Source organism: Notolepis coatsorum (genome assembly GCF_963971535.1).
Source record: "Notolepis coatsorum genome assembly, chromosome: 13".
NCBI classification, from domain to species: domain Eukaryota; kingdom Metazoa; phylum Chordata; class Actinopteri; order Aulopiformes; family Paralepididae; genus Notolepis; species Notolepis coatsorum.
The window spans coordinates 76,349,342-76,371,886 of record NC_140177.1 but is presented as its reverse complement, the minus strand read 5'-3'; the positions used below and the strand labels follow the sequence as shown (position 1 = coordinate 76,371,886).

At 45.9% G+C, this 22,545-nt stretch overlaps 1 protein-coding gene across 1 annotated transcript in view; it reads right to left on the bottom strand.

Annotated features, from left to right (window-relative positions):
* LOC311239684 (transferrin receptor protein 1-like) overlaps positions 1–22,545 on the bottom strand; it is an 87,073-nt gene that overhangs the window by 26,579 nt on the left and 37,949 nt on the right. Inside the window, exons 3-7 of the mRNA XM_084328086.1 lie at positions 21,366–21,603; positions 19,909–20,092; positions 19,036–19,261; positions 18,196–18,318; positions 17,174–17,269 (exon numbers count right to left, since the gene is read on the bottom strand). Of these exons, the coding sequence (XP_084184212.1) occupies positions 17,174–17,269; positions 18,196–18,318; positions 19,036–19,261; positions 19,909–20,092; positions 21,366–21,603 (867 nt within the window). The remainder of the gene's footprint in view (positions 1–17,173; positions 17,270–18,195; positions 18,319–19,035; positions 19,262–19,908; positions 20,093–21,365; positions 21,604–22,545) is intronic.

Genomic DNA, 22,545 nt, shown 5'->3' with positions numbered 1-22,545 from the left:
TATTGGCTTATCACCAATATTATATCGTTATCAGCTAAGGCTGTCCGCGAAGCCTGTTTTTGGGATTCGAACTTCGTCAGGGTTTTTCAACGTTCGAACATTCGTTTTTAATTTAAAAAAATATATATTAAAAAGATATATATATAAATAAGTCTAAATAACGTATATATATATTTTTTTTATAAATATCCTCAAACAAAATCCTCAATTTGAATAAAGTGATTAATCTGATTAATTTTTTTTTAATTAAATCAACTTATTTTTATTTTTATCCTCCTTTTTTTGTATTTTTCTCCCATCCCAATTTAGTCGTTATGCCAATTCCCCCCTCCCCTTCCTGGTCGTTGCGCGCATTTGCCCCCCACTTGCCGGTCTAGGGAGGGTTGATAGATACTATCACATGTCCCCTCTGATACATGTGGAGTCAGCCAGCCGCTTCTTTTCACCTGACAGCGAGGACTCTCACTGGGGGAGCGTGACGCATGGGAGGCTCACACTACTTCCCCCAGTTCCCTCCCTCGCTGAGCAGGCACCCCGACCAACCTGTAGGAGTCGCTCTTTACAACGACCAGGATACACACCCCGCCGGCTTCCCACCCGCTAACACTGCCAATTGGTTAGTATGGACGACCTACCAAGCCGGAGGTACCGCTGACGGCTGGATTCGATACCAGTCTCTCTGCGGTGGTAGGCAGGCGCTTAGTCCGCTACACTACCCAGCTGCACCTTAAATCAACTTTTTTTAATGAATATAACTCATCAGTTTTTTTTAATACTATAATATTAGTGTAGCCTAATCTTTATCTGCAACTGTGAAGAAAAAACCCATTGGTTTAAACAGAATGAATAAACATATAAAAGATATATATATAAAAAAATAAAAAAAATTAAACTTTATTTATTTTATTTAAAATTAAAAATTAAAATGTTGATTTAGAATTCGAATGCCAACGTAACAAACGAAGGTCCGAACGTTCGAACGTTTGGACTCAGCCCTATTATCAGAATTTATGTTACATGATATCCCGACCATATCCTGCCATTTGATTAGCCTCATTTTTAAGCTAGATACTATGCAAGGTACTGTGTCCCTCTTGAGTTGCTATAGGGCAGGGAAATGTTGGCGGACCTCCACTGTAGAGGAACCCAGGACACTGTTGCAATATTATACAAAGTAATACTGAAATAATAAAATATTGAAGTCAGCCTTTTAGAAATAATGAAATAAATGCTCTGTCCCCTTGTTGAGAAACCTGCCCGCCGTTCCCCACCCAGTCCATGGCTGACGGATGCAGTGAGAGAACAAAGACAGGTCCTGAGAGCGGCTGAGAGGAAGTATCATCATCATCATCATCATCATTTATTTATTCGTACATGGAATTACCACAGTCCAACAGTACATATTCATATAATTCACCAAAAATACCATGGCCGAAAGGAACAGGAAGAAGAAGAAATCTTATATATACCTGCCCCTACACACACACAACACACCGATAGACATATTGTGTAAAACCAAACAGAATATACCCATTTAAACATCAACACAACCAAATTAAATCAACATAAATAAACCCATTTTATCTATCTATCAGTCAAACTACATATTTAGGTTCATTCATTTACACACACACACCCCCCCCACACACACACACACACACTTATATAATGTATTATACTTCTATATACTATCTAATTTCTATTTTATTATAATATAACTAAATCATACTATTTATTCTACACCATATTGGTACAGTATTATACAATATTTTAATATATTATTATTCTATGTTACGCTGCTATATACTATATTACTATACTCATACTGGCCTACACTACAACTCTATGCTACGTCATCCTGACACGCTAAACTGCAATATTATACTAAACTGTGCTATACTGTCTATGTATCTTTTCCCTGCACAACCTTTTGAAGTGAAATATATTAGTGGAACTCTTTTCATCGTTCTGCAAAGAGTTCCATAGTTTGATACCTATAACTGAGGTGCACCTTTGTTTTAAGGTTGTTCGTGCAAATTGGTGTTTAAAATTTAATTTCCTTCTGCTGTCATCTGGACAGGGAACGAACAACCTCTGTATATTTGCTGGTAATACTCTGCATTTTGCTCTAAACAAAACTAATAAAGTCTGTATTTCAGCTAACTCTTTAAGTTTCAATAGTCTGGATTTAATAAATAATTCGTTGGTATGTTCTCTTGAATCTACATTGTGAACTATTCTTACTGCTCTCTTCTGTAATATAAATAATGGCTTTATGTTGCTTCATACGTGTTACCCCACACTTCCACACAGTAACTCAAATATGGTAGGATGAGTGAACAATATAATATTCGCATAGAATTATAGTCAAGCACATTCTTTGCCTTGTTCAAAACAAAAACACTCTTGGCTACCTTATTTTTTATGTACATTATATGTGGCTTCCATGTCAATTTCTCATCCAACATAACACCCAAAAACTTTAACTCAGATACTCTTTCAATATTAACTCCGTCAATACATAATGCCACATTGTCCTTCTTTCGATTAGTAAATATCATAAATTTCGTTTTTTCCAAATTTAGGGATAGCTTATTGTTATCAAACCATATCTTAAGTTTACACATTTCATTTACAATGTCATCTGCTAATTTTTTAAGGTATTTTCCTGAACTGAAGAAATGTGTATCGTCAGCAAATAAAACAAATTGCAATATGTTTGACACTTCACATATATCATTAATATATCAAATAAAAAGTTTGGGCCCCAGGACCGAACCTTGAGGGACACCACATTCAATATTCATACATTCAGATGTGTAACCAGAGAGTTGTACATATTGTTGTCTATTTTCAAGATAGCTACTTAACCAGTTCATCGCCACCCCTCTCACACCGTATGTTTGTAATTTAGAAATTAAAATGTGATGATCTATCGTATCAAATGCTTTTTTTAAGTCAATAAACACCCCTATTGTGTAATTCCTCTCATCTACTGCTGTGGTTATTTCTTCATATATATTCATTTTTTTTTATCCACTTTTTCTCCCATTTTTCTATATTTTTCTCCCATCCCAATTTCGTATCATCCAATTCAACCCTCCCCTGTCACGAACGCTGTTTCTTGCCTCCCACAAGCCGGCTGCAATGTGGACTAAGTCATACATAGCACAAGTCCCCTCCGGTACTTGAGGTAACAGCAGTCGCATCTTTTCACCTGCGCAGCTCGATCTCTCAGTGTCGAGGAGTAACGCGTGGGAGGCTCACGCTGCCCCCGACACTTCCTGATTCTACTGCGCAGGCGCACCAACCGACTTGTAGGAGTCGCTTGTTCACAACGCCCGATCCCCACCCTTCAGTTTCCCTCCCCGTAATACGGCCAATGTGTATTACTGCGGACGACCAGCTAAACTGAAAACAATGTGGAGAGCTGGATTCGAACACGCGAATCCTAGCGTCTCCACACTGGTGGCGAGTGCCTTGCCCACTACACCACCTAGCCGCCCTTTTCTTCATATATATTCATTAAGGCTAAGGCTGTTGATCGATTTGCCCTGAATCCATACTGACTCTCACTCAGCAGGTTATTCTTTTCAATAAAACTATCTAATTTATGAGCAAAACACTTTTTCAAGAATCTTGGAAAATTGTGAAAGCAAAGACACTGGTCTGTAGTTGGTAAAGCTGTGTTTGTCCCCAGATTTAAATAGAGGAATAACCTTTGCTATTTTCATTCTGTCTGGAAAGGTGCCTGTGTAACAAGTGCCTTGTTGCCTTGTATAGATAATTACACCCCATCACAAAATACACTTTAATACATTCCACTAATACTCCTAAACGTTTTATTTTATTGATTTAAGTTGATTTCATTCCTTTCGTTTTGTTTTATTGCACTTTTGGGAGTTAAGGCTTTTATTTTGAAATCGACACACGTACATTTCCGGTCCTCCGGGACACGCATCTTGCCTGCTTTCCGGTGGTGAGTTAGTTCCACCTGGAGGTCCGTGGAGTAAGTACTACTCCTTATGTTCAGTGAAAGACTTCGGTCTAAAAGTTGTTAAATATTGTATGTTACATTCCTAAAACTGTGAAACGAGTTTGTAATGTAACTACTGTTGTTAATATGTACCTGTGCAGTTGTTTTGTGGGAGGTTTGACTGGGTAAAATGCACTTTAATAGCATGTAGGAAGTTTGCACACACGTGCGCTGCTGTTAACATGTAGTTAATGCAGTCACGTCTTTTCTCAACCATAGCTCACGTGCTGCAGTGCAGATGACTATTCCTAATGCTGGTGCATTGTGTTGCATTGTAACCTAACAGGTATGTGTGTACAGTAGCTCCCATGTGTCCGTTTTGTATTCAATTGTGTATATTTTTCCAATGTAATTGTATGTTAAAATGTGTCATTCTTATGAGCCAGTTCCACCTGGAGGTCCGTGGACTCACGTGCTGCAGTGCAGATGACTATTCCTAATGCTGGTGCATTGTGTTGCATTGTAACCTAACAGGAGGGAAATAAAGTCCGTCAACAGTCATCCATGTCTGTCGTCCTTAACACAACGCCGTCAGAGAGTACACCATACTACACCGGTCACACGTGGTGCCGTTTGACCTCGGACAACGGACAACGCTCGCCTGTCCACCGGGGACGCTGTCTGCACGCCGCTTCTTCATTCAACTGGCTGTGCTGAGTACAACGTCGAACGTTAACGTGTGCGCATAGGATAAGCGCATATGTGATATTGGTTGTTTTTGTTTGATAATAATATGCTATTGATTGTAATTGTAAATATTATTGTAATGATACAGTAATTGGAGACGACACTAGTTGTACAAGACCATTGTATTTTTTTTCTTTTTCTTTCATCCGTTATGTATTGTGAATAGATAGCCTATGGTCTAATGTTCAAAGTTTGAGCAGTAACAAGTGTTGCTATCTAACACATGCCCACTGTAAATATAATTAGGAACTAATTTGTTTATATGGTTGGCTGGTAATGAGATATATATATATATTATTATAATTTTTTCCCCCCCATCTGTTCTGGTAAATTGTGAATGGATAGCCATACAGTAGCCTACATGTATTCGTGTGTAGTCTAGTGTTTAAAGTCTGAGCAGTAACAAGCGGCCATTTAACACATTCACACATACCTTTCTTTTGTTTATAGCCCTCTAAAGCATTTTTATTTTTAATTCTTGAACATGTCTGAAGCAGGACCACCAGATCTGGAGATGGTGGGTATGATGCCTGTATATGGCAGGGGTCAGTCAGCTCTTATGTGTGGGAGGGGAAGACCTGTGGAACTGAGTCAGTCTACAGTTCGCCAGTCAGTGTTTGAAGCAGTGGGGCCAGTGGCCACATCTACTCCAATCACGCATGATGCAGCCCCGCAACTCGCTAGGTCAGAGGATTTAGGCAGCCTCGTCACAGACCTTGCCATACAGATAGGAGAACAAATTGCATCTACTCTGCATGCCATGCACCAGACCAGTTATCAGCCCCAGGTCCCCGTCCCTGACCCCCAGGTCCCCGTCCCTGAGCCCAAGGTCCCCGCACCCCAACCACAATGTTTTTCTGGGTGTGCAGACATGTCAAGGATGAAAGTGATAGTGCAGGCGGAGACTAAACCACCTCCGTTCTTCAGAGGTGATCGCACTGAGCCAGTCTCCATACATGAGTGGGAAGACATGATGCTAGTGTATCTGTCTAGAGCGAGTTGTAAAACCGACAGAGAATTGTGTGATCTAGTGATGGGCAGGTTGACTGGTAAAGCTAGAGACATAGTGAAGGTGTCACTGCGTAGCCGGCCTGAGTTGTCTGCCAATATGACCCCTGCAGCTGTGTTTGACATTTTAAAGCGTAACTTCAGCGAGCTGACATACTCCAGTATGCCCATGGCCGACTTCTATGCCATGGTTCCCAGGCCTAGTGAGGGAGTGATGGATTACTGGGTCCGGCTGAATAAAGCAATCGATGTTGCAGATGAGTGTCTACGTCGCCGGGGTCGGTGTGTTGATGATGCGAGCGCCGAGGTCGTGATGATGTTGATCACGCACTGCCCAGATCCCAGTCTAGCTATGTCCTTCCAGCTGAAGCCTGTGGAGCAGTGGACTGCAGCTGAGGTCCAGGAGCGTCTAGATGGTTACCAGAGAGACCAAAGGAGATCCAGTTCACGGGCACAGCAGATTAACATCTCGGCATGCAGTCAGAGCCCCATGGCTGGTGGCCCATCCCCTCCTGTCCTGTATGGTGGGGCCCAGCAGTCTTCTGTTGTTGTGCAGTCACAGCAGCCTCCCTCCTTTGGCTCTTCTCATGAACAGCTTGGTGAGCCCCACAGGGTCTTAGCCGCAGCGCAGGCCCTCAGCCCTCCTACACCCATCTTAATGACTCCTGCCCCGGCGTGTCCCCCCTCTGTAGACCCTGGCCTTCATCAGGTGGTTGACTTGTTAGACCGTGTGCTCTCACTGTGTTCGGCCTCGCTGGCCCCAGCAGTACAGGCTCAGCCTGGTCAGCCGTCTCGCTCCCACATCCAGCCAAGTAATGGGCAGACGTACCACTCACGCAACCAGGCCAGACCGAGTCAGCAGAGTTACTCGCGCAACCAGGCCAGACCAAGTCAGCAGGGTTATTCGCGCAACCAGGCCAGACCGAATCAGCAGAGTTACCCGCACAACCAGCACGACCCATGCGAAGTGTGTCAAGACAGCAGGCATAACACTTATCAACACTGTATGCTCTATCGGCTGTGCCACCGCTGTTTCCGCCCTGGTCACTATGAGGACTCATGCCCTGGCATCTCCCAGCCATCAGCATCTCCCTCCAACAGACCCGCTCAGACCCATCCTGTCAATGCTGCCCCTTTAAACTAGCCAGCCCATGCAATGAGAGGGATAGTATGGGCAAAGTGAATGAAACCCTCGAGAGAGAACCAGACTTAGAAGCCATCTATGTAAACAGCTGCAGATTACTTCCAGAAAACGAAACAGCCATCTTTGTTGGGTCACAGAGAGTGAACGGAGCTAGTGAACTGTTTTATGCTCCAGTGTTAGTCAGTGACAAGTACACATTGAGGGGGATGTTGGATTCTGGTAGTATGTCATGCACGCTCAGTGAGGAGGGTGAACAAAAGTTACAAACCGCTGGTGTTCTCCCTCGTGTCCAGCCGGCACCTGTGAATGTGGTGCTGGTTGGTTGTGGTGGCTTGACTACTCGACCAAAGTGTGTCTATGATTTGGAGATTGAAGTTTGTGGGTCAAAATTTGTGGTTCCTACGTTGGTTGTGCCAGGTCAGAGAGACGAGTTTATAATTGGCACTAATGTAATCAAGTCCGTTCTCCAAAGGCTGAAGTCGACTGAAAAGTACTGGGAGCTTGTGTCCTGCAGAAACAGAGACCCTGAGTGTGAGAAGTTCCTTGAGCTCTTAAGCTGCACCTCCCGCTGGTCGGGCCCAGACCCGCCCGGGGTGATAGGCACAGTGAAGCTATGCCAGGCGGTTACCCTCCTCCCTCAGCAGGAGTATCTAGTGTGGGGGAAGCTACCAGCCAGTGCACATGTGTCTCCTGGGAGTACAGTCATTGTGGAGCCCACCTCAGCGAGGTCGGCCCCTCGCAACATCATAGTGGGGAGAGTGGTGACTCCCATGTGGGGCGACCGCTGGGTCCCCATGAAGGTCTTGAACCCGACACAGAGCCCCATCACGCTCCGTCGTAATGCCAAACTGGCTGATGTCTCACCTTGTCTTGCTGTTGAAGATCTGTCCATCACTCAGGGCCTGTGTCAGCAGCAGTCTGGTGTCTCCAGCTCCTCCGCCTCTCCTGGCTCCTCGTTAGATGCTGAGCAGATGTTGGCCGACTGTGGACTGGAGGACGTGAACATCAAGTCATGTGAGGTGTCTCCTGATGGGAAGAAGAGGCTAGCTGACCTACTGGTGACGTATCAAGATGTCTTCTCCAAGGACAAGCTGGACTGTGGAAAGGTCAAAGACTTTGTGCACCGTATCCACCTCTCGGACGACCGTCCGTTCCGCCTGCCCTTTAGGCGTGTCCCCCCAGCTGACTATCACAAACTGAGAGAGGTGTTGACTGAGATGGAGGTGAAGGGGATAATCTCCAAGTCGATGAGCGAGTATGCCTCACCTCTGGTCATGGTGTGGAAGAAGAATGGAGACCTCAGGATCTGTACGGATTTCCGCTGGCTCAACGCAAAGACCGTCAAAGATGCTCACCCGTTGCCCCATCAGTCCGACTGCCTTGCTGCCCTTGGTGGGAACGCTTTCTTTAGCACCATGGATCTGACCTCAGGGTTCTACAACGTCCCTCTCCATGTGTCTGACCGGCGGTACACTGCCTTCACAACACCACTGGGCTTGTACGAGTACAACAGACTCCCGCAAGGCCTGTGCAACAGTCCGGCATCTTTCATGCGTATGATGCTCGGCATCTTTGGCGACCTCAACTACTCCAGCCTCTTGTGCTACTTGGACGACCTGCTGGTGTTTGCGCCGTCTGAGGAGGAGGCGTTGAAGCGATTGGAGGTGGTCTTCTGCAGACTCAGAGTGAACAACCTCAAGCTCGCACAGAAGAAATGCAACTTCTTACAGAGGTCGGTCAGGTTCCTGGGTCATGTGGTCGATGCCAGTGGAGTCTCTGTCGACCAAGAGAAGGTCTCCGTCATCTCTGGCTTCCAGAGAGAGGATCTGATGGAGTCGGATGGCCGCACTCCCGCTCCGAAGAGAGTGAGATCCTTCCTCGGCATGGTGTTGTATTACCAAAATTTCATACATGGCTGCTCCAGTATAGCCAAGCCCCTCTTTGCCTTGACAGCTGGCCAGAAGAGAAAAGGGAAGACCAGTGCTGGTCGTACGAGAGCCGGTACGTTCCGGAAGCTGACTCCTGAGGACTGGACTCCCGCCTGTGAGACGGCGTTTGAGGAGCTCAAGAGGGCGCTCGTCGAATGTGTAGTGCTGGCTCACCCGGACTTTGAGAGGCCGTTCATCCTCTCCACTGACGCGTCGTTGGACGGTATTGGAGCAGTGCTCTCTCAAGTCCCTGTCGGGGAGGAGAAGGCCAGACCAATCGCCTTTGCGAGCAAGTCGCTCAGCCGCAGTCAAGCGAACTATCCTGCCCACAGACTGGAGTTCCTGGCCCTCAAATGGTCAGTGTGTGACAAATTCAGTCACTGGCTCAAGGGTCACAAGTTCACTGTGTGGACTGATAATAATCCACTCACGTACATCATGACCAAGCCTAAACTTGACGCATGCGAGCAGCGCTGGGTGTCCAAGCTGGCCCCTTACTGCTTCGACATCAAGCATGTGCCTGGGAGGCTGAATACAGTGGCCGATGCGCTGAGCAGAGATCCCTTCGTGAGGCCGCTCAGCCGGCGTCTCTTGACCGAGCCTTACTCCGCTCTTCTGGAGCAGGTGTGTGATGTGGAGAACAGGGGGGTGCAGGATATCTTCCGTCTGACATGCCAGCCCCAAGCTCTAGTGACCCCTTCTGGATGTGCGGTTGCTGATGTGTCCATGTCGGCGGATGAGACCTCCACGGTGCTTTCCTCCCAGGAAGACTGGGACTCTGCGCCAAGACACAGGGCAGTATCTATGGCGGGTCACCTGTCCACTGTTGTCACTGCCGACCACGACGCAGTCTCCTCCTTGTCGTTGGCCGATCTGCAGGCCCGCCAGCGAAAAGACGCCACCGTCTCCAGAGTCATCTTTTACGTTGAAAGGGGCCGCAGACCCTCCAGACGCGAGCGCTGCTATGAAGATCAGCCCGCCTTGAGGATGCTGAAGCAGTGGGAGAGGCTCGCTATACAGAACGGCATATTGTACAGGGTTACGAAGGACCACATGACCAGGCACAAGAGGTTCCAGTATGTTCTGCCTGAGTCCTTGAAGTCGGAGGCGCTGTCTGGAGTGCATGACTTGGCTGGTCACCAAGGTCAACCTAGAACGCTGTCTCTCGTACGTCAGCGTTTCTACTGGTATGACATGGAGAAGGATGTGCGGGGCCATGTGAGGAACTGTCCCAGATGCGTACTCAGCAAGACTCCAGAGCCGGCGGCCAGAGCCCCTCTGGAGAGCATAATAACCTCTGCACCACTGGAGCTGGTGTGCATCGACTTCTGGTCAGCTGAAGATAATAACAACAAGTCTGTGGATGTTCTGGTCATAACTGACCACTTTACGAAGCTGGCCCACGCCTTCCCCTGCAAAGACCAAACCGCGAAGAAGGTTGCTAAAAAGCTGTGGGACAACTATTTCTGTGTGTATGGCTTCCCACAGCGCCTGCATTCGGACCAAGGAGCGAACTTCCAGAGTGAGTTGATGGCGGAGCTGCTGGAGTTAGCAGGGGTCACGCAGTCCCGGACCACTCCGTATCACCCTATGGGGAATGGTGGCACTGAGAGATTCAATCGGACCCTGGGTGGAATGCTGCGCTCCCTGCCGTCGGAGTCTAAGCACAGATGGCCCCAGATGGTCCAGAGCCTGACCTTCGCCTACAATTGTACACAGCATGAGACGACTGGCTTTGCCCCCTTTTACCTGATGTTCGGGAGGGTCCCGCGTCTGCCAGTTGATCTGCTGTTTAAGAATGTGCTCCAGGACGAGGTGGTCTGTGACTATGATGCCTATGTGAAGTCCCTGGCGGCCGATCTCCAGTCTGCTATGCTGTTGGCCCAGAGGCACACCTCAGTGGAACAGGGGCATCAGGCTGACCAGTACAACAAAAAGATGAAGGGCTTGCCCCTCTCGGTGGGTGATCGGGTCCTGGTGGCGAACAAGGGCGCCAGAGGGAAGCGGAAGCTGGCGGACAAATGGGAGCCGGACGTCTACACCGTCATCGCTTCCAGACCACAGTGCCACATATATCGGATCAGAGACCGGACTGGGCGGGAGAAGACAGTCCACAGAAACCTCCTGCTTCAGGTCAACTTCCTCCCCTTGGACGGGTCATTTGATGATGAGGGTCTAGCCGCGGACAGCGACACCTGTGCGCCTGGTGAAGCCTCCCTCTCAGTCATGCCTGAAGCTAGTGCCTCAGACGCGGACGGTGTGGCGGCAGAGCCTTCCATGGGAGATGGACCTGATGGGGGTCGCACCGCATCATGGGTGCAAGAGGAAGCCTCCCTCTCAGTCATGCCTGAAGCTAGCGCCTCAGACGTGGACAGTGTGGCAGCAGAGCCTTCCATGGGAGATGGGGATCGCACCGCATCATGGGTGCAAGAGCAGTCTTCAGTGGAGAGTGAGGATGACGGGCTACGTCCGTATTCCCCCCAGGGGATGTCCCCTGCTCTGAGTGAGCTTCCAGTGGCAAGTGCCGCCAGTCCCCCACTGTTGCTTGCTCCACCGAGTTCCCCCCCTGCTGTAGTCCAGCATGATGACAGTGTTGTGTCCACACAACCAGGGCGTACTCCTGAGCTAATGAGTGTCAGTGTGCCTGGTCAGAGCCAGGGTCCACAGACCACTGAACACTACACGTCCAGGTTCGGTAGGGTCATCAAGCCAGTCTTTCGGCTGATAGAGACAATGGTCCAACTTGAGAGTATGATGGGCTTCGAGCCACAAGCCTCTATCAGACATGTGTGAGGTCAGCTACGGTGTTGTGTATAGCACTTACGGCCTGATACAGTGTCCTTTGTGGTGATGAGGAGTAACAGTTTTATTTATGTGTATGTGCCCTCGTCATGGTATGGTCAAGTGTAGCTGGATGGTGTATAAGGCACCGTCGTTATCCCTGGAGGTATGGTGGGAGTTGGCCACTCCTGGTGCCCTCCTGGCCTTTTATTAGGTGACAGGTATCGTTGGATTGTTCCGCAGTGTGTGGTTCTCATAGTAAGCTTGTGACTAGTGTGACACGAGGTAGGCACAGTTTTATTTTATTCGATGTAGGTGTAATTCTGTGGGGTGAATGTAACAAGTGCCTTGTTGCCTTGTATAGATAATTACACCCCATCACAAAATACACTTTAATACATTCCACTAATACTCCTAAACGTTTTATTTTATTGATTTAAGTTGATTTCATTCCTTTCGTTTTGTTTTATTGCACTTTTGGGAGTTAAGGCTTTTATTTTGAAATCGACACACGTACATTTCCGGTCCTCCGGGACACGCATCTTGCCTGCTTTCCGGTGGTGAGTTAGTTCCACCTGGAGGTCCGTGGAGTAAGTACTACTCCTTATGTTCAGTGAAAGACTTCGGTCTAAAAGTTGTTAAATATTGTATGTTACATTCCTAAAACTGTGAAACGAGTTTGTAATGTAACTACTGTTGTTAATATGTACCTGTGCAGTTGTTTTGTGGGAGGTTTGACTGGGTAAAATGCACTTTAATAGCATGTAGGAAGTTTGCACACACGTGCGCTGCTGTTAACATGTAGTTAATGCAGTCACGTCTTTTCTCAACCATAGCTCACGTGCTGCAGTGCAGATGACTATTCCTAATGCTGGTGCATTGTGTTGCATTGTAACCTAACAGGTATGTGTGTACAGTAGCTCCCATGTGTCCGTTTTGTATTCAATTGTGTATATTTTTCCAATGTAATTGTATGTTAAAATGTGTCATTCTTATGAGCCAGTTCCACCTGGAGGTCCGTGGACTCACGTGCTGCAGTGCAGATGACTATTCCTAATGCTGGTGCATTGTGTTGCATTGTAACCTAACAGGAGGGAAATAAAGTCCGTCAACAGTCATCCATGTCTGTCGTCCTTAACACAACGCCGTCAGAGAGTACACCATACTACACCGGTCACACCTGTTTGACATGGCTGACATCATACCTCAACAACCGCTCCTACCAAGTGTCATGGAGAGGGACTCTGTCGGTCACCCGCCCCCTGCAGACGGGTGTCCCCCAGGGCTCGGTCCTAGGACCCCTTCTCTTCTCCCTCTACACTAAATCACTGGGTAACATTATCACGTCTCATGGCTTCTCCTACCATTGTTATGCCGACGATACTCAACTCTTCCTCTCCTTCCCTCCCTCAGATATCCACGTCTCTGAGCGGATCTCGGCCTGTCTGTCCGACATCTCCGCCTGGATGACGACCAACCACCTCAAACTGAACCTAAGCAAAACAGAATTGCTCCACCTGCCGGCCAAATCCTCCCCCCTGACTGACCTCTCCATCACAGTCGAGAATGCAGCTGTGACCGCGTCCCCGACCGCCAAGAACCTTGGTGTTGTCCTCGACGACCAGTTGAACTTCTCTGCTCACATCGCAGCGACAACCAGAACCTGCAGATTCCTCCTGAGCAACGTCAGAAGGATCCGCCCCTTCCTGACAAAAGAAGCCACCTAACTCCTCGTCCAATTAACAGTCATCTCCTGCCTCGACTACTGCAACGCACTGCTCGCTGGCCTCCCGGCCACTGCCACCAAGCCACTTCAACTCATTCAAAACGCAGCGGCCCGCCTGATCTCAAACCTACCGAAGTCGGCCCATGTCACCCCACTTCTTAGGGACCTGCACTGGCTCCCCATTGCTGCACGTATCCGCTTCAAGGCCCTCGACCTAGCATACCGTGCGGCAAAGGGAACCGCTCCCGCCTACCTCCAGTCAATGGTCTCTAACTACACACCCTCAAGACCCCTACGCTCTGAATCTTCTGGCCGCCTCAGACCTACTCCTATCCAAGCTCCGGGAGGGTCATCAAAGAGAAGCCGCCTATTCTCAGTCCTTGCCCCACAATGGTGGAATGAACTACCCACCCCATCCGAATCCCGTCCAATCTTTCGCCGTCAACTAAAGACGCACTTCTTGGCGGTCAGGTGGCGTAGCGGAGATTGTGCTCGTCACCAATGCAAGAGGCTGCGGTCTCGACTCCCGGAGTCAGCATTGCCTTGGCTCGGGCTGATCGCTATACTAACTCATTTGGCTGAGTTAGGGGGAGGGGAGCCGTGGGTGGGTCCTGGGTAGTGATGCACCGATGTGAAAATTGTGGCCGATACCGATAACCGATATTAATATTGCTGTTCTGGCCGATACCGATATTTACCGATGTCGATATCTCTATATAGAAAACACTTTTTTATGATAATCAAATAAAGAGCTATTTTCCAAAACGCATTTTTTAAAAACGTTTGTAACTTATTTTCAGAAATTACAGATATTTAGAACTATTTAAGGCCAAAACATTTATTAAAAAAAAATATATATATTGAATATCGGCCCTATCTTGATATCGGACCGATACCGTTGTGTAAAAAAACGGCCATATCGGCCGATATTATATCGGCGGCCGATATATCGTGCATCACTAGTCCTGGGCATTGTGGACAGTGACCCCTACAGTTCGGTCGGGCCTGCTCAGCGAAGGTAGGATCTGGTGAGAGGTAGTGCGGCCTCCCACACGTTACACTCTCCCAGTGAGAATCTGCGCGGCCAGGCTGGCTGCCGGCTGGCTGCACATGCGTCGGAGGAAAGCATGCGACAGTCTCCGGCCTCTCGGACCAACAGTAGGTGAAAGTGCGCAACAACCAGGAAGGGGGTTGGGAATTGGCATAACGACTAACAGTGGGATGGGAGAAAAATCGGAAAAAGAAGGAGGGGGAAAAAGATAATCAAAAAATAAAATAAAAAAAGACGAACTTCTTCAACCATTATCTGAAATAATAAAAAAAAAAAATTAAATCTAACCCTAACTAACCTTACTGTCATGCAATAAACTAACCTACACTGTAACACGCAACACTTTGATGAATATTGTTACTCAGCTGATAGAGTTGTACCCTTCCTGATGACCTGTCGTACAGAACTTGTAAGTTTCAAGTTCAAGTTTCTTTAATAGTTGTCATACAGAAGTACAGAATACTTTTGTACAAAATGCTTCTTACTGTTGCGCTCCAGAGACTGTGCAAGACAAGATAAGTATGAAATAAAAACATAGTAAAATTAGAAGTAAAAAAAAGAGGTCACAGTGTTCAGTTTAGACATATGTACAATGTTCGATGCAGAATAGACGTAGTTACCATACAATATACAATACTGTGCAGTGTACTAATATACAATACTATATAGTGCAAGGCATAAATGGAGAAATGGGGCGAGGTGCAATTTAGGTACAATTCACAGTAGGTGTACGAGTTGTAGTGCAAATCCTTTATCAATAAATATAAAGTGTAAGTGTGTTTGTGTGATCTAAAGTGTGGAGAGTGGGTGCTGCAGTGTGTTGTTTGTTTGAGTGAGTGTGTGCGTGTGGGTGTGTGTGCTGTGTGCATTTGATGGTTGTTGCATAGTGATTATTGTTCGTTTAGCGATTATTGTTCGTTTAGCAGCCTGATGGCCTGGGGATAGAAGCTTCTTCTGAGTCTTTCTGTGCTCGCCTTAAGACTCCGGTATCGCTTGCCTGACCGCAGCAGTTCAAAGAGGCAGTTGTTCGGGTGGCTCGAGTCTTTAATAATTCTCTTAGCCTTCCCCTTGCACCGCTTGTTGTAAATGTTCTGGAGGGTGGGAAGCCCCCCTCCAATTGTGCGTTTGGCTGAACGTGTCACTCTTTGTAGTCTGCTACGGTCTTGTGCAGTGCTATTCCCAAACCAGGAGGTGATGTTGCCGGTCAGGATGCTCTCTATTGTACATGAGTAGAAGTTCCTAAGGATCTTCTGACTGACTTGGAACTTCCTTAGGCGCCTGAGGAAGTAGAGGCGTTGTCGTGCCTTCTTCACAACACTGTCAATGTGTGTGGTCCATGTCAAGTCCTCGGATATGTGGGCTCCGAGGTACTTGAAACTGTTCACTCTCTCAACCGGTGCCCCGTCGATGCTGAGGGGGCTGTAGTCCTTGACCCCCGACCTCCTGAAGTCCACAATCATCTCTTTTGTTTTGCTGACGTTCAGGGAGAGGCAGTTCTCCTGACACCACTGTGACAGGTTCTCTACCTCTTCCAGGTAGGCCCTTTCGTCGTTGGCAGAGATCAGGCCCACCACTACTCAAATTTGATGATGGTGTTGTTGTTCCGCTGTGCTACGCAGTCATGTGTGTACAGGGAGTAGAGGAGGGGGCTCAGAACACAGCCCTGGGGGGCCCCTATGTTGAGCGTGATGGATGAGGAGGTGCAGTTGCCGGCTCTTACCACCTGGGGTCTGCCCGTCAGGAAGTCCAAGACCCACTGGCACAGGTCATAGTTCAAGCCCAGGTCCCTGAGCTTGGCTATGAGTTTGGAGGGGACTATGGTATTGAATGCTGAGCTGTAGTCGATGAACAGCATTCTCACATAGTTCCCCTGCCTCTTGTCCAGATGTGATGCTGCTGTGTGCAGCACATGGGCTATGGTGTCCTCCGTGGACCTGTTGGGGCGATATGCAAATTGCAGAGGGTCCAGGTTGATGGGGAGGGAGGAACAGATGTAGCCCTTCACTAGCTTCTCAAAGCACTTCATGGCTATGGAGGTGAGGGCTACAGGGCGGTAGTCGTTGAGGCAAGCGGGCGTAGATTTTTTGGGTACAGGGATGATGGTGGACTTCTTCAGACAGGTGGGGATGACAGCCTGTTCCAAGGACAGGTTGAAGATGTCAGTGAATACCGGGGCCAGTTGGTCGGCACAGACTTTTAGGACGCGGCCGGGGATGCCGTCCGGTCCTGCTGCCTTCCTGATATTCACTTTTTTAAAGATCCGTCTCACCTCATGCTCTGTTACCCTGAACACTGAGTCTCCATCAGCAGACCCCCCCCCCCCCCCCCATTGCCGTGGTTTGTAGGCTGGTGTTGTTATTCACAGCCTCAAACCTCGCATAGAAGGAATTGAGATCATTTGCTAAGGAGATGTCACTGTTCAGTTTGAGGGGGGTTCCTTTGTAGTCTGTCATTGTTCTGAGGCCCTGCCACATGCCTCTAGAGTCAGCCTGTTCAAACTGAAGTTCAACTTTATCCCTGTAACGCCGTTTTGCCTCTATTACTGCTCTCCTGACGCTTTGGATAAAAGCGTCAGCTAAATGACTAAATGTAAATGTAAATGTAATGTAAATGAGAATTACACAAATTCTCTTTTTTTTGCTCTCAGTTAAGACAATGAGACATGTCCTTGCTAAAAAGGTGTGTGAATATCGGCTAATATATCGATATTGAAATTGTTTTACTCCCAAGTATTGGCATCAGGTAAAGAAATCCAGTATCGTTCAGGCTCTAATCTTAAGCCACAATAAATCACAATGACAACCAAACTCACATGTCCAAAGAGCTGTGTGTCGTCTCCTATGGAGTAGTCTGCAGGGTCTGGGTAGATCAACACAGCAGATGCGTTCAATTTGGCAGCATTAGCCACCTACCAGTGCAGGATGAAAGAGGGAAACACATAAAGGAGGAACATCATCCAAATTATGAATTCCAATATGTTATTTCCACCACACAGCTACTCTCATAAAGTCAGAAACCAGAGAAGTAAGACGCAAACTTGTGATGTCATCAAGTATCTGGCATCCGGAGCTGATCCATAGACAATGAATAGGAGACTGATTTTGTGGACCCATAGAATGTTTGGTTTGAGTTTTTATACCCAAATGAGCTTTATTCTATAGTAGTGGTGGTCTCACTTCTGAAACAGAACATGTACAGTATGAAATCAGAACATTCCCCTGGGTGCTCTCAGTGTCCATCTATAGTGTATATAGTGTATCTAGACAATCTATATATATATACATTGTCTATGGAGCAGCTTCAGACTTTATACTTGATGACATCACAAGTTGTTTGTTTTCACAAATATTTGTGGACTGTCTTAAATTGGGCATAGCTCTCATTGAAGGACAGAAAGGGATGAAAGAAGAGAACACCTGATGTAATTTGGTGCCTTCCTCATGAAGGTCATATTTTCTTCAACCTATGTTAGTTTTTATACAAAGTAACAAAAACATTTGTACAAGTGTATGCAATCTGCCCTGATTCATTCAGTTTCTACTATGAGACATGGAAAAATACGTAAAAGCATATCTTCAATGATGTAAACGGCATCATCCTCATTTTTCACCAACAGTGTTTTTGGACGTTAATGTTCACTGTTCTGTGCGACAGGTGGTGGGTGTTAATTTGAGTGTTACCCAGGTGGGAAAGCATTCTTTGAATGGTACCAAATCCTATTACCGCTGCTCAAAAGTCAAGAGGTTTGCGACAAACATCATTGGGTTTTTAATGGAATCTCATCTTTTTGTCGCTGTTCATCATGACAAAAATAATCTGGTGTAAGTTACCCACCTTCTGAGCGAAGCTGATTTTGCCTGCTCTGACTAGGATGACCTTGCCTTGCAGGTTGATGCTCTTGTCCTGCAGCAGTCTGAAGTCATTGGCCTGGCCATAGTACGCATAGAGGAGAGGACCCTGGAACAAGACGAGACACAGGACTGGTTACCATCTCTGTTTTCTGACTACTAGTTACCATCTCTGTTTTCTGACTACTGGTTAGGTTACCATCTCTGTTTTCTGACTACTGGTTACCATCTCTGTTTTATGTCTACTGGTTACCATCTCTGTTTTCTGTCTACTAGTTACCATCTCTGTTTTCTGTCTACTAGTTACCATCTCTGTTTTTGTCTACTAGTTACCATCTCTGTTTTCTGTCTACTAGTTACCATCTCTGTTTTCTGTCTACTAGTTACCATCTCTGTTTTCTGTATACTAGTTACCATCTCTGTTTTCTGTCTACTAGTTACCATCTCTGTTTTCTGTCTACTAGTTACCATCTCTGTTTTCTGTATACTAGTTACCATCTCTGTTTTCTGTCTACTAGTTACCATCTCTGTTTTCTGTCTACTGGTTACCATCTCTGCTTGCATTTAACTTTATTCATTTTGTTGAAACATTTATTCAAAGCGGCTTACAGTTGTGTACAACAAATTCAGCAAGGGGATACACTCCTGGCAGTCAACAATTTGGTATTGTTCCATCTTTAACTCAACTCATGACATAGAAATTATTTGGTTTAATTTGACTTGCTATCCATCCATCCATCCATCCAACATGGTTTATGGGGAATAAGGAGTTTAATGTGGCATGGAAATCACTCATCATTATATGACCTTGTGTCTGGTGGCCTACCGTTACTGTTCCAGTGGCGCTGTATGACAGGTATCCCGATGGCCGTCCCACCTCGTTCCCTTTGAAGCTGACCCTGTTGTAGCCGGCTGCCGGAGGGTCCTGAACCTTCACAAAGTGCTTGTCAGTCCAGCTGTACATGCCATATTCGTTGAACCTCTTCATCACCTTGTTCGCAAGGTCTTCATCACCCGGAGACCCGGCCTGGTGGCTGGTACTGGTAAACTCACTGGGGTGGAGATGGAGGGAGAGGAAGAGGAAGGAAGAGGAAGAGGAAGGAAGAGGAATAGGGGAAATTACCAATGTTCATTTCAAATCCATATTATCCACAAAGCAGGTTTGAAAACAATTGCTTATTAGTTGGTTGTCAATGTACGATTTTTAGATGGGAAGCACCGTCATTAACTCTTAACTTAAAGGAACACGCCAACATTTTGGGAAATTAGCTTACCGTCTTCTCCAGAGAGACAAGAAGACGTTAAGCTAATTTCCCAAAATGTTGGCGTGTTCTTTTAAATCACACATTTGTTTATTCACTCATTCACTCATGAAAGCATGGCAACCTTCTGCAACACCAGTTCAGTCCACAGAAGAATGCTTCACAAACACATATATGACACTGTGTGTCCTTGGTTTGAAACATCCTGGCAGGCTGTTAGGAGCTGTTTATCTCCCGTCAGCTGGGGGACCCTGATGTAAACAAGACGAAAGTCTTTCTCTGGTCTGCATCCCCTTAACAATTGTGTGTATTGAGCTGTACTGTATTGTACCCATTCTGCAATCTGTTAATAACGTTTTCAATCAATCAATCAATCAGCTCTTGTATCAGCAAACATTGCAATAGGGAATACACAGCTAGAAAAGGTCTATACACACTTGAAGGCAACTTCGAAGTTGGATGCACTGAGCCTCTGAGTCAACAGGTTCCGGACGCTGTCCCAGGCCATGAGGGGCGGGGCACTCCTCTCATAAGTACCCTGGTTAACGGAGTCATCGAAGGGAAGCGGACAGAGGGGAACCACAACGTCCCTCCGGTGAACCAGGTAGCCAATCAAATAGCCTTGGAGGAGGAGGAAGGTAAGGAAGGGTGGCACGGATGGATGGTTGGAGGCAGGACAGACAGAGAGAGGAAGAGAGTGAGAAAGAGAGAGGGGGGGGGGGGGATAGGTAGAAAGTAGTGAATAATGAGGAATAATTTAGAAACAAGGAGACAAAGGGATCACAGTGGTGCAGAGAAAAAGGAGAAGGGATATAAGATGCCACACTACAGCTCGGTCTGTACAGATGTATAGACTAGAGCTCACATGACATAACCCATGTATTTCTACGAGGGATTCACCACGGATACTGATACAGAGTACTAATCATTAAAGGGGCACTTCACCAAATAAAATAAAATGCGGATTTATTTTGCATATAATCTCACACACATCTATTTTTGCACACATTCATTTAGTTTGACAGTTATTGAGAGTAAATCAGTTTGAATATGGCCACCAGTGATATTGAATCCTAATTACAGCTCAACGAGGTTGCACAAGGTCACAGTCCTTATAAGAAAAGGTATTGCTATTTTCTTTCATCTACATAATTTCATGGCTGTAATTAACACAACACAAGGACTTAATGTTCCCGATGACATCACTGGTGGCCATATTCAAACTAATTTACTCTTAGTAACTGTCAAACTAAATGAATGTGTGCATAACTGTTTTTGAATGTGTGTGAGATCATTGTTTTTTGGTGAAATGCCCCTTTAAATCCATTCGTTTTACTGAACAAAGTAGACTAAGTACAGTCATGCAGTCCAGTTGTGATTGGAGGATCAAGAAAAGAGGGCAGGGGCTTGAGATGGGTCATCGTAAGGTTTATCGTAATCATATTGTGATGAAAATATGATATAGGTGATATTATTGCACAACTCTAATCTAAATGAATGATAACCACATAAACTCAAATGTCTCTCAATACGAGATCTCCAATATTTGAGGGGATGTTATTTGATTTTTTTTTAATGATGACACTACATTATCACGCAGTTCAGTGCCATTAACAGCAAATGGATTATCTATAATGTGATTTTGCATATGGTAACATATATTGTGATATGTATCAATTTCGGTCAAATGAATGATGATTATCGTGATATAAATCACCTTCATCTCGCCCAGCCCTAGTTACAATACAGGGTTTCTTGGAGGAATAAACTTGACATGAGAATCATAGCGGTTCCCCCAGTATTCCTCGTCTTTATTAATCCATGCATCAATCCATTTACATACTTTTACCTTCATCTCTACCTAATCATCCATCCGTCAGCTGTCCCCTCTTACCGATGATGAAGATGAGGAGGGTGATAGCTGCTATGAAGCAGATATGCTTGGGCGTGCGTCCGGGCTTGGGCTTTGTATCGTAGGGTTTGCCGGCTGTGTGGTTGAGGTGGTCTCCCACCCCGTTGCCCTCCACCTCCTCGTCCATGTCCGACGACAGCTTCATCTCCACCTGGCTGTTGTCCCCCTCCATGTTCTGAGTCAGGTTGAAGCGCGTGTAGGAGCGCGGCTCCCCATTGAACTGGAGAGACAAGAGACGGGTGGAGAGATGAGTGGAAGCAGATGTCTGGTTTATATTAGGGGTAGAGGGGATCAAAATCAATAAATATTTGTGTGTGATGTCAAGTATCAATATTTAAAAAAAAATATATATACTGTATATTATTGTACTTTTTTGAATATATATTTTTATTATTCAAAATAAATTATCCCAATAAAATGGTTGGAATGAGGTGAACAAACTTATTAGATAACAGATTATGTATATGTATTTTTGCAGATGTTAACAACGTTTTCCGTTGGGGACATCATTTGCTGTTGAAAATGATATATATTATTTATAATACCGTAATTCCTCTAATAGTAACCGGTATTCAAATACAAGCCGGGTCTCTATTAATGGCCGGGTGCGCTCTTGAGCTAAGCAATTATAAGCCGGCCTCCTAATACAAGCCGGGTTACTAATATACTGGGCTGCATACTGAGCTAGTTACTTGATTTCACTTTGAAAACGTTGAAATGACCAGTGACCACCTGTAATTGCACTGTTTACTATTTCATACAGTACTTGGTTTCAATAAATGAACCCAGTACATTTTACTGGGTTCAAACTGACACAAAATGTTGCTTTATTCATTATGATCCGTTTGAAAATTAGAAATATAGGCCTCTCTCTTATACAGGCCTCCTCCTAATACAAGCCTGGTACCCGCTACAGTTGAAACAAATACAAGCCGGGGTTACTATTAGAGGAATTACGGTATTGTGACTCTATTATCGTGATAATATCCTAGCGTGGGGGAGGATACCTCTGGTGATTCCCACCCCTAGTTTAGATGTTGAACAAGAGTGTGGTCCGGGACATGTGGAGAGGATAAATAATAATATTATAAATAATAAAAGAGAATAAAATAATAATAATTTGTGAATAAAGTGATGAACTTGATTTAATGCACAGATAACT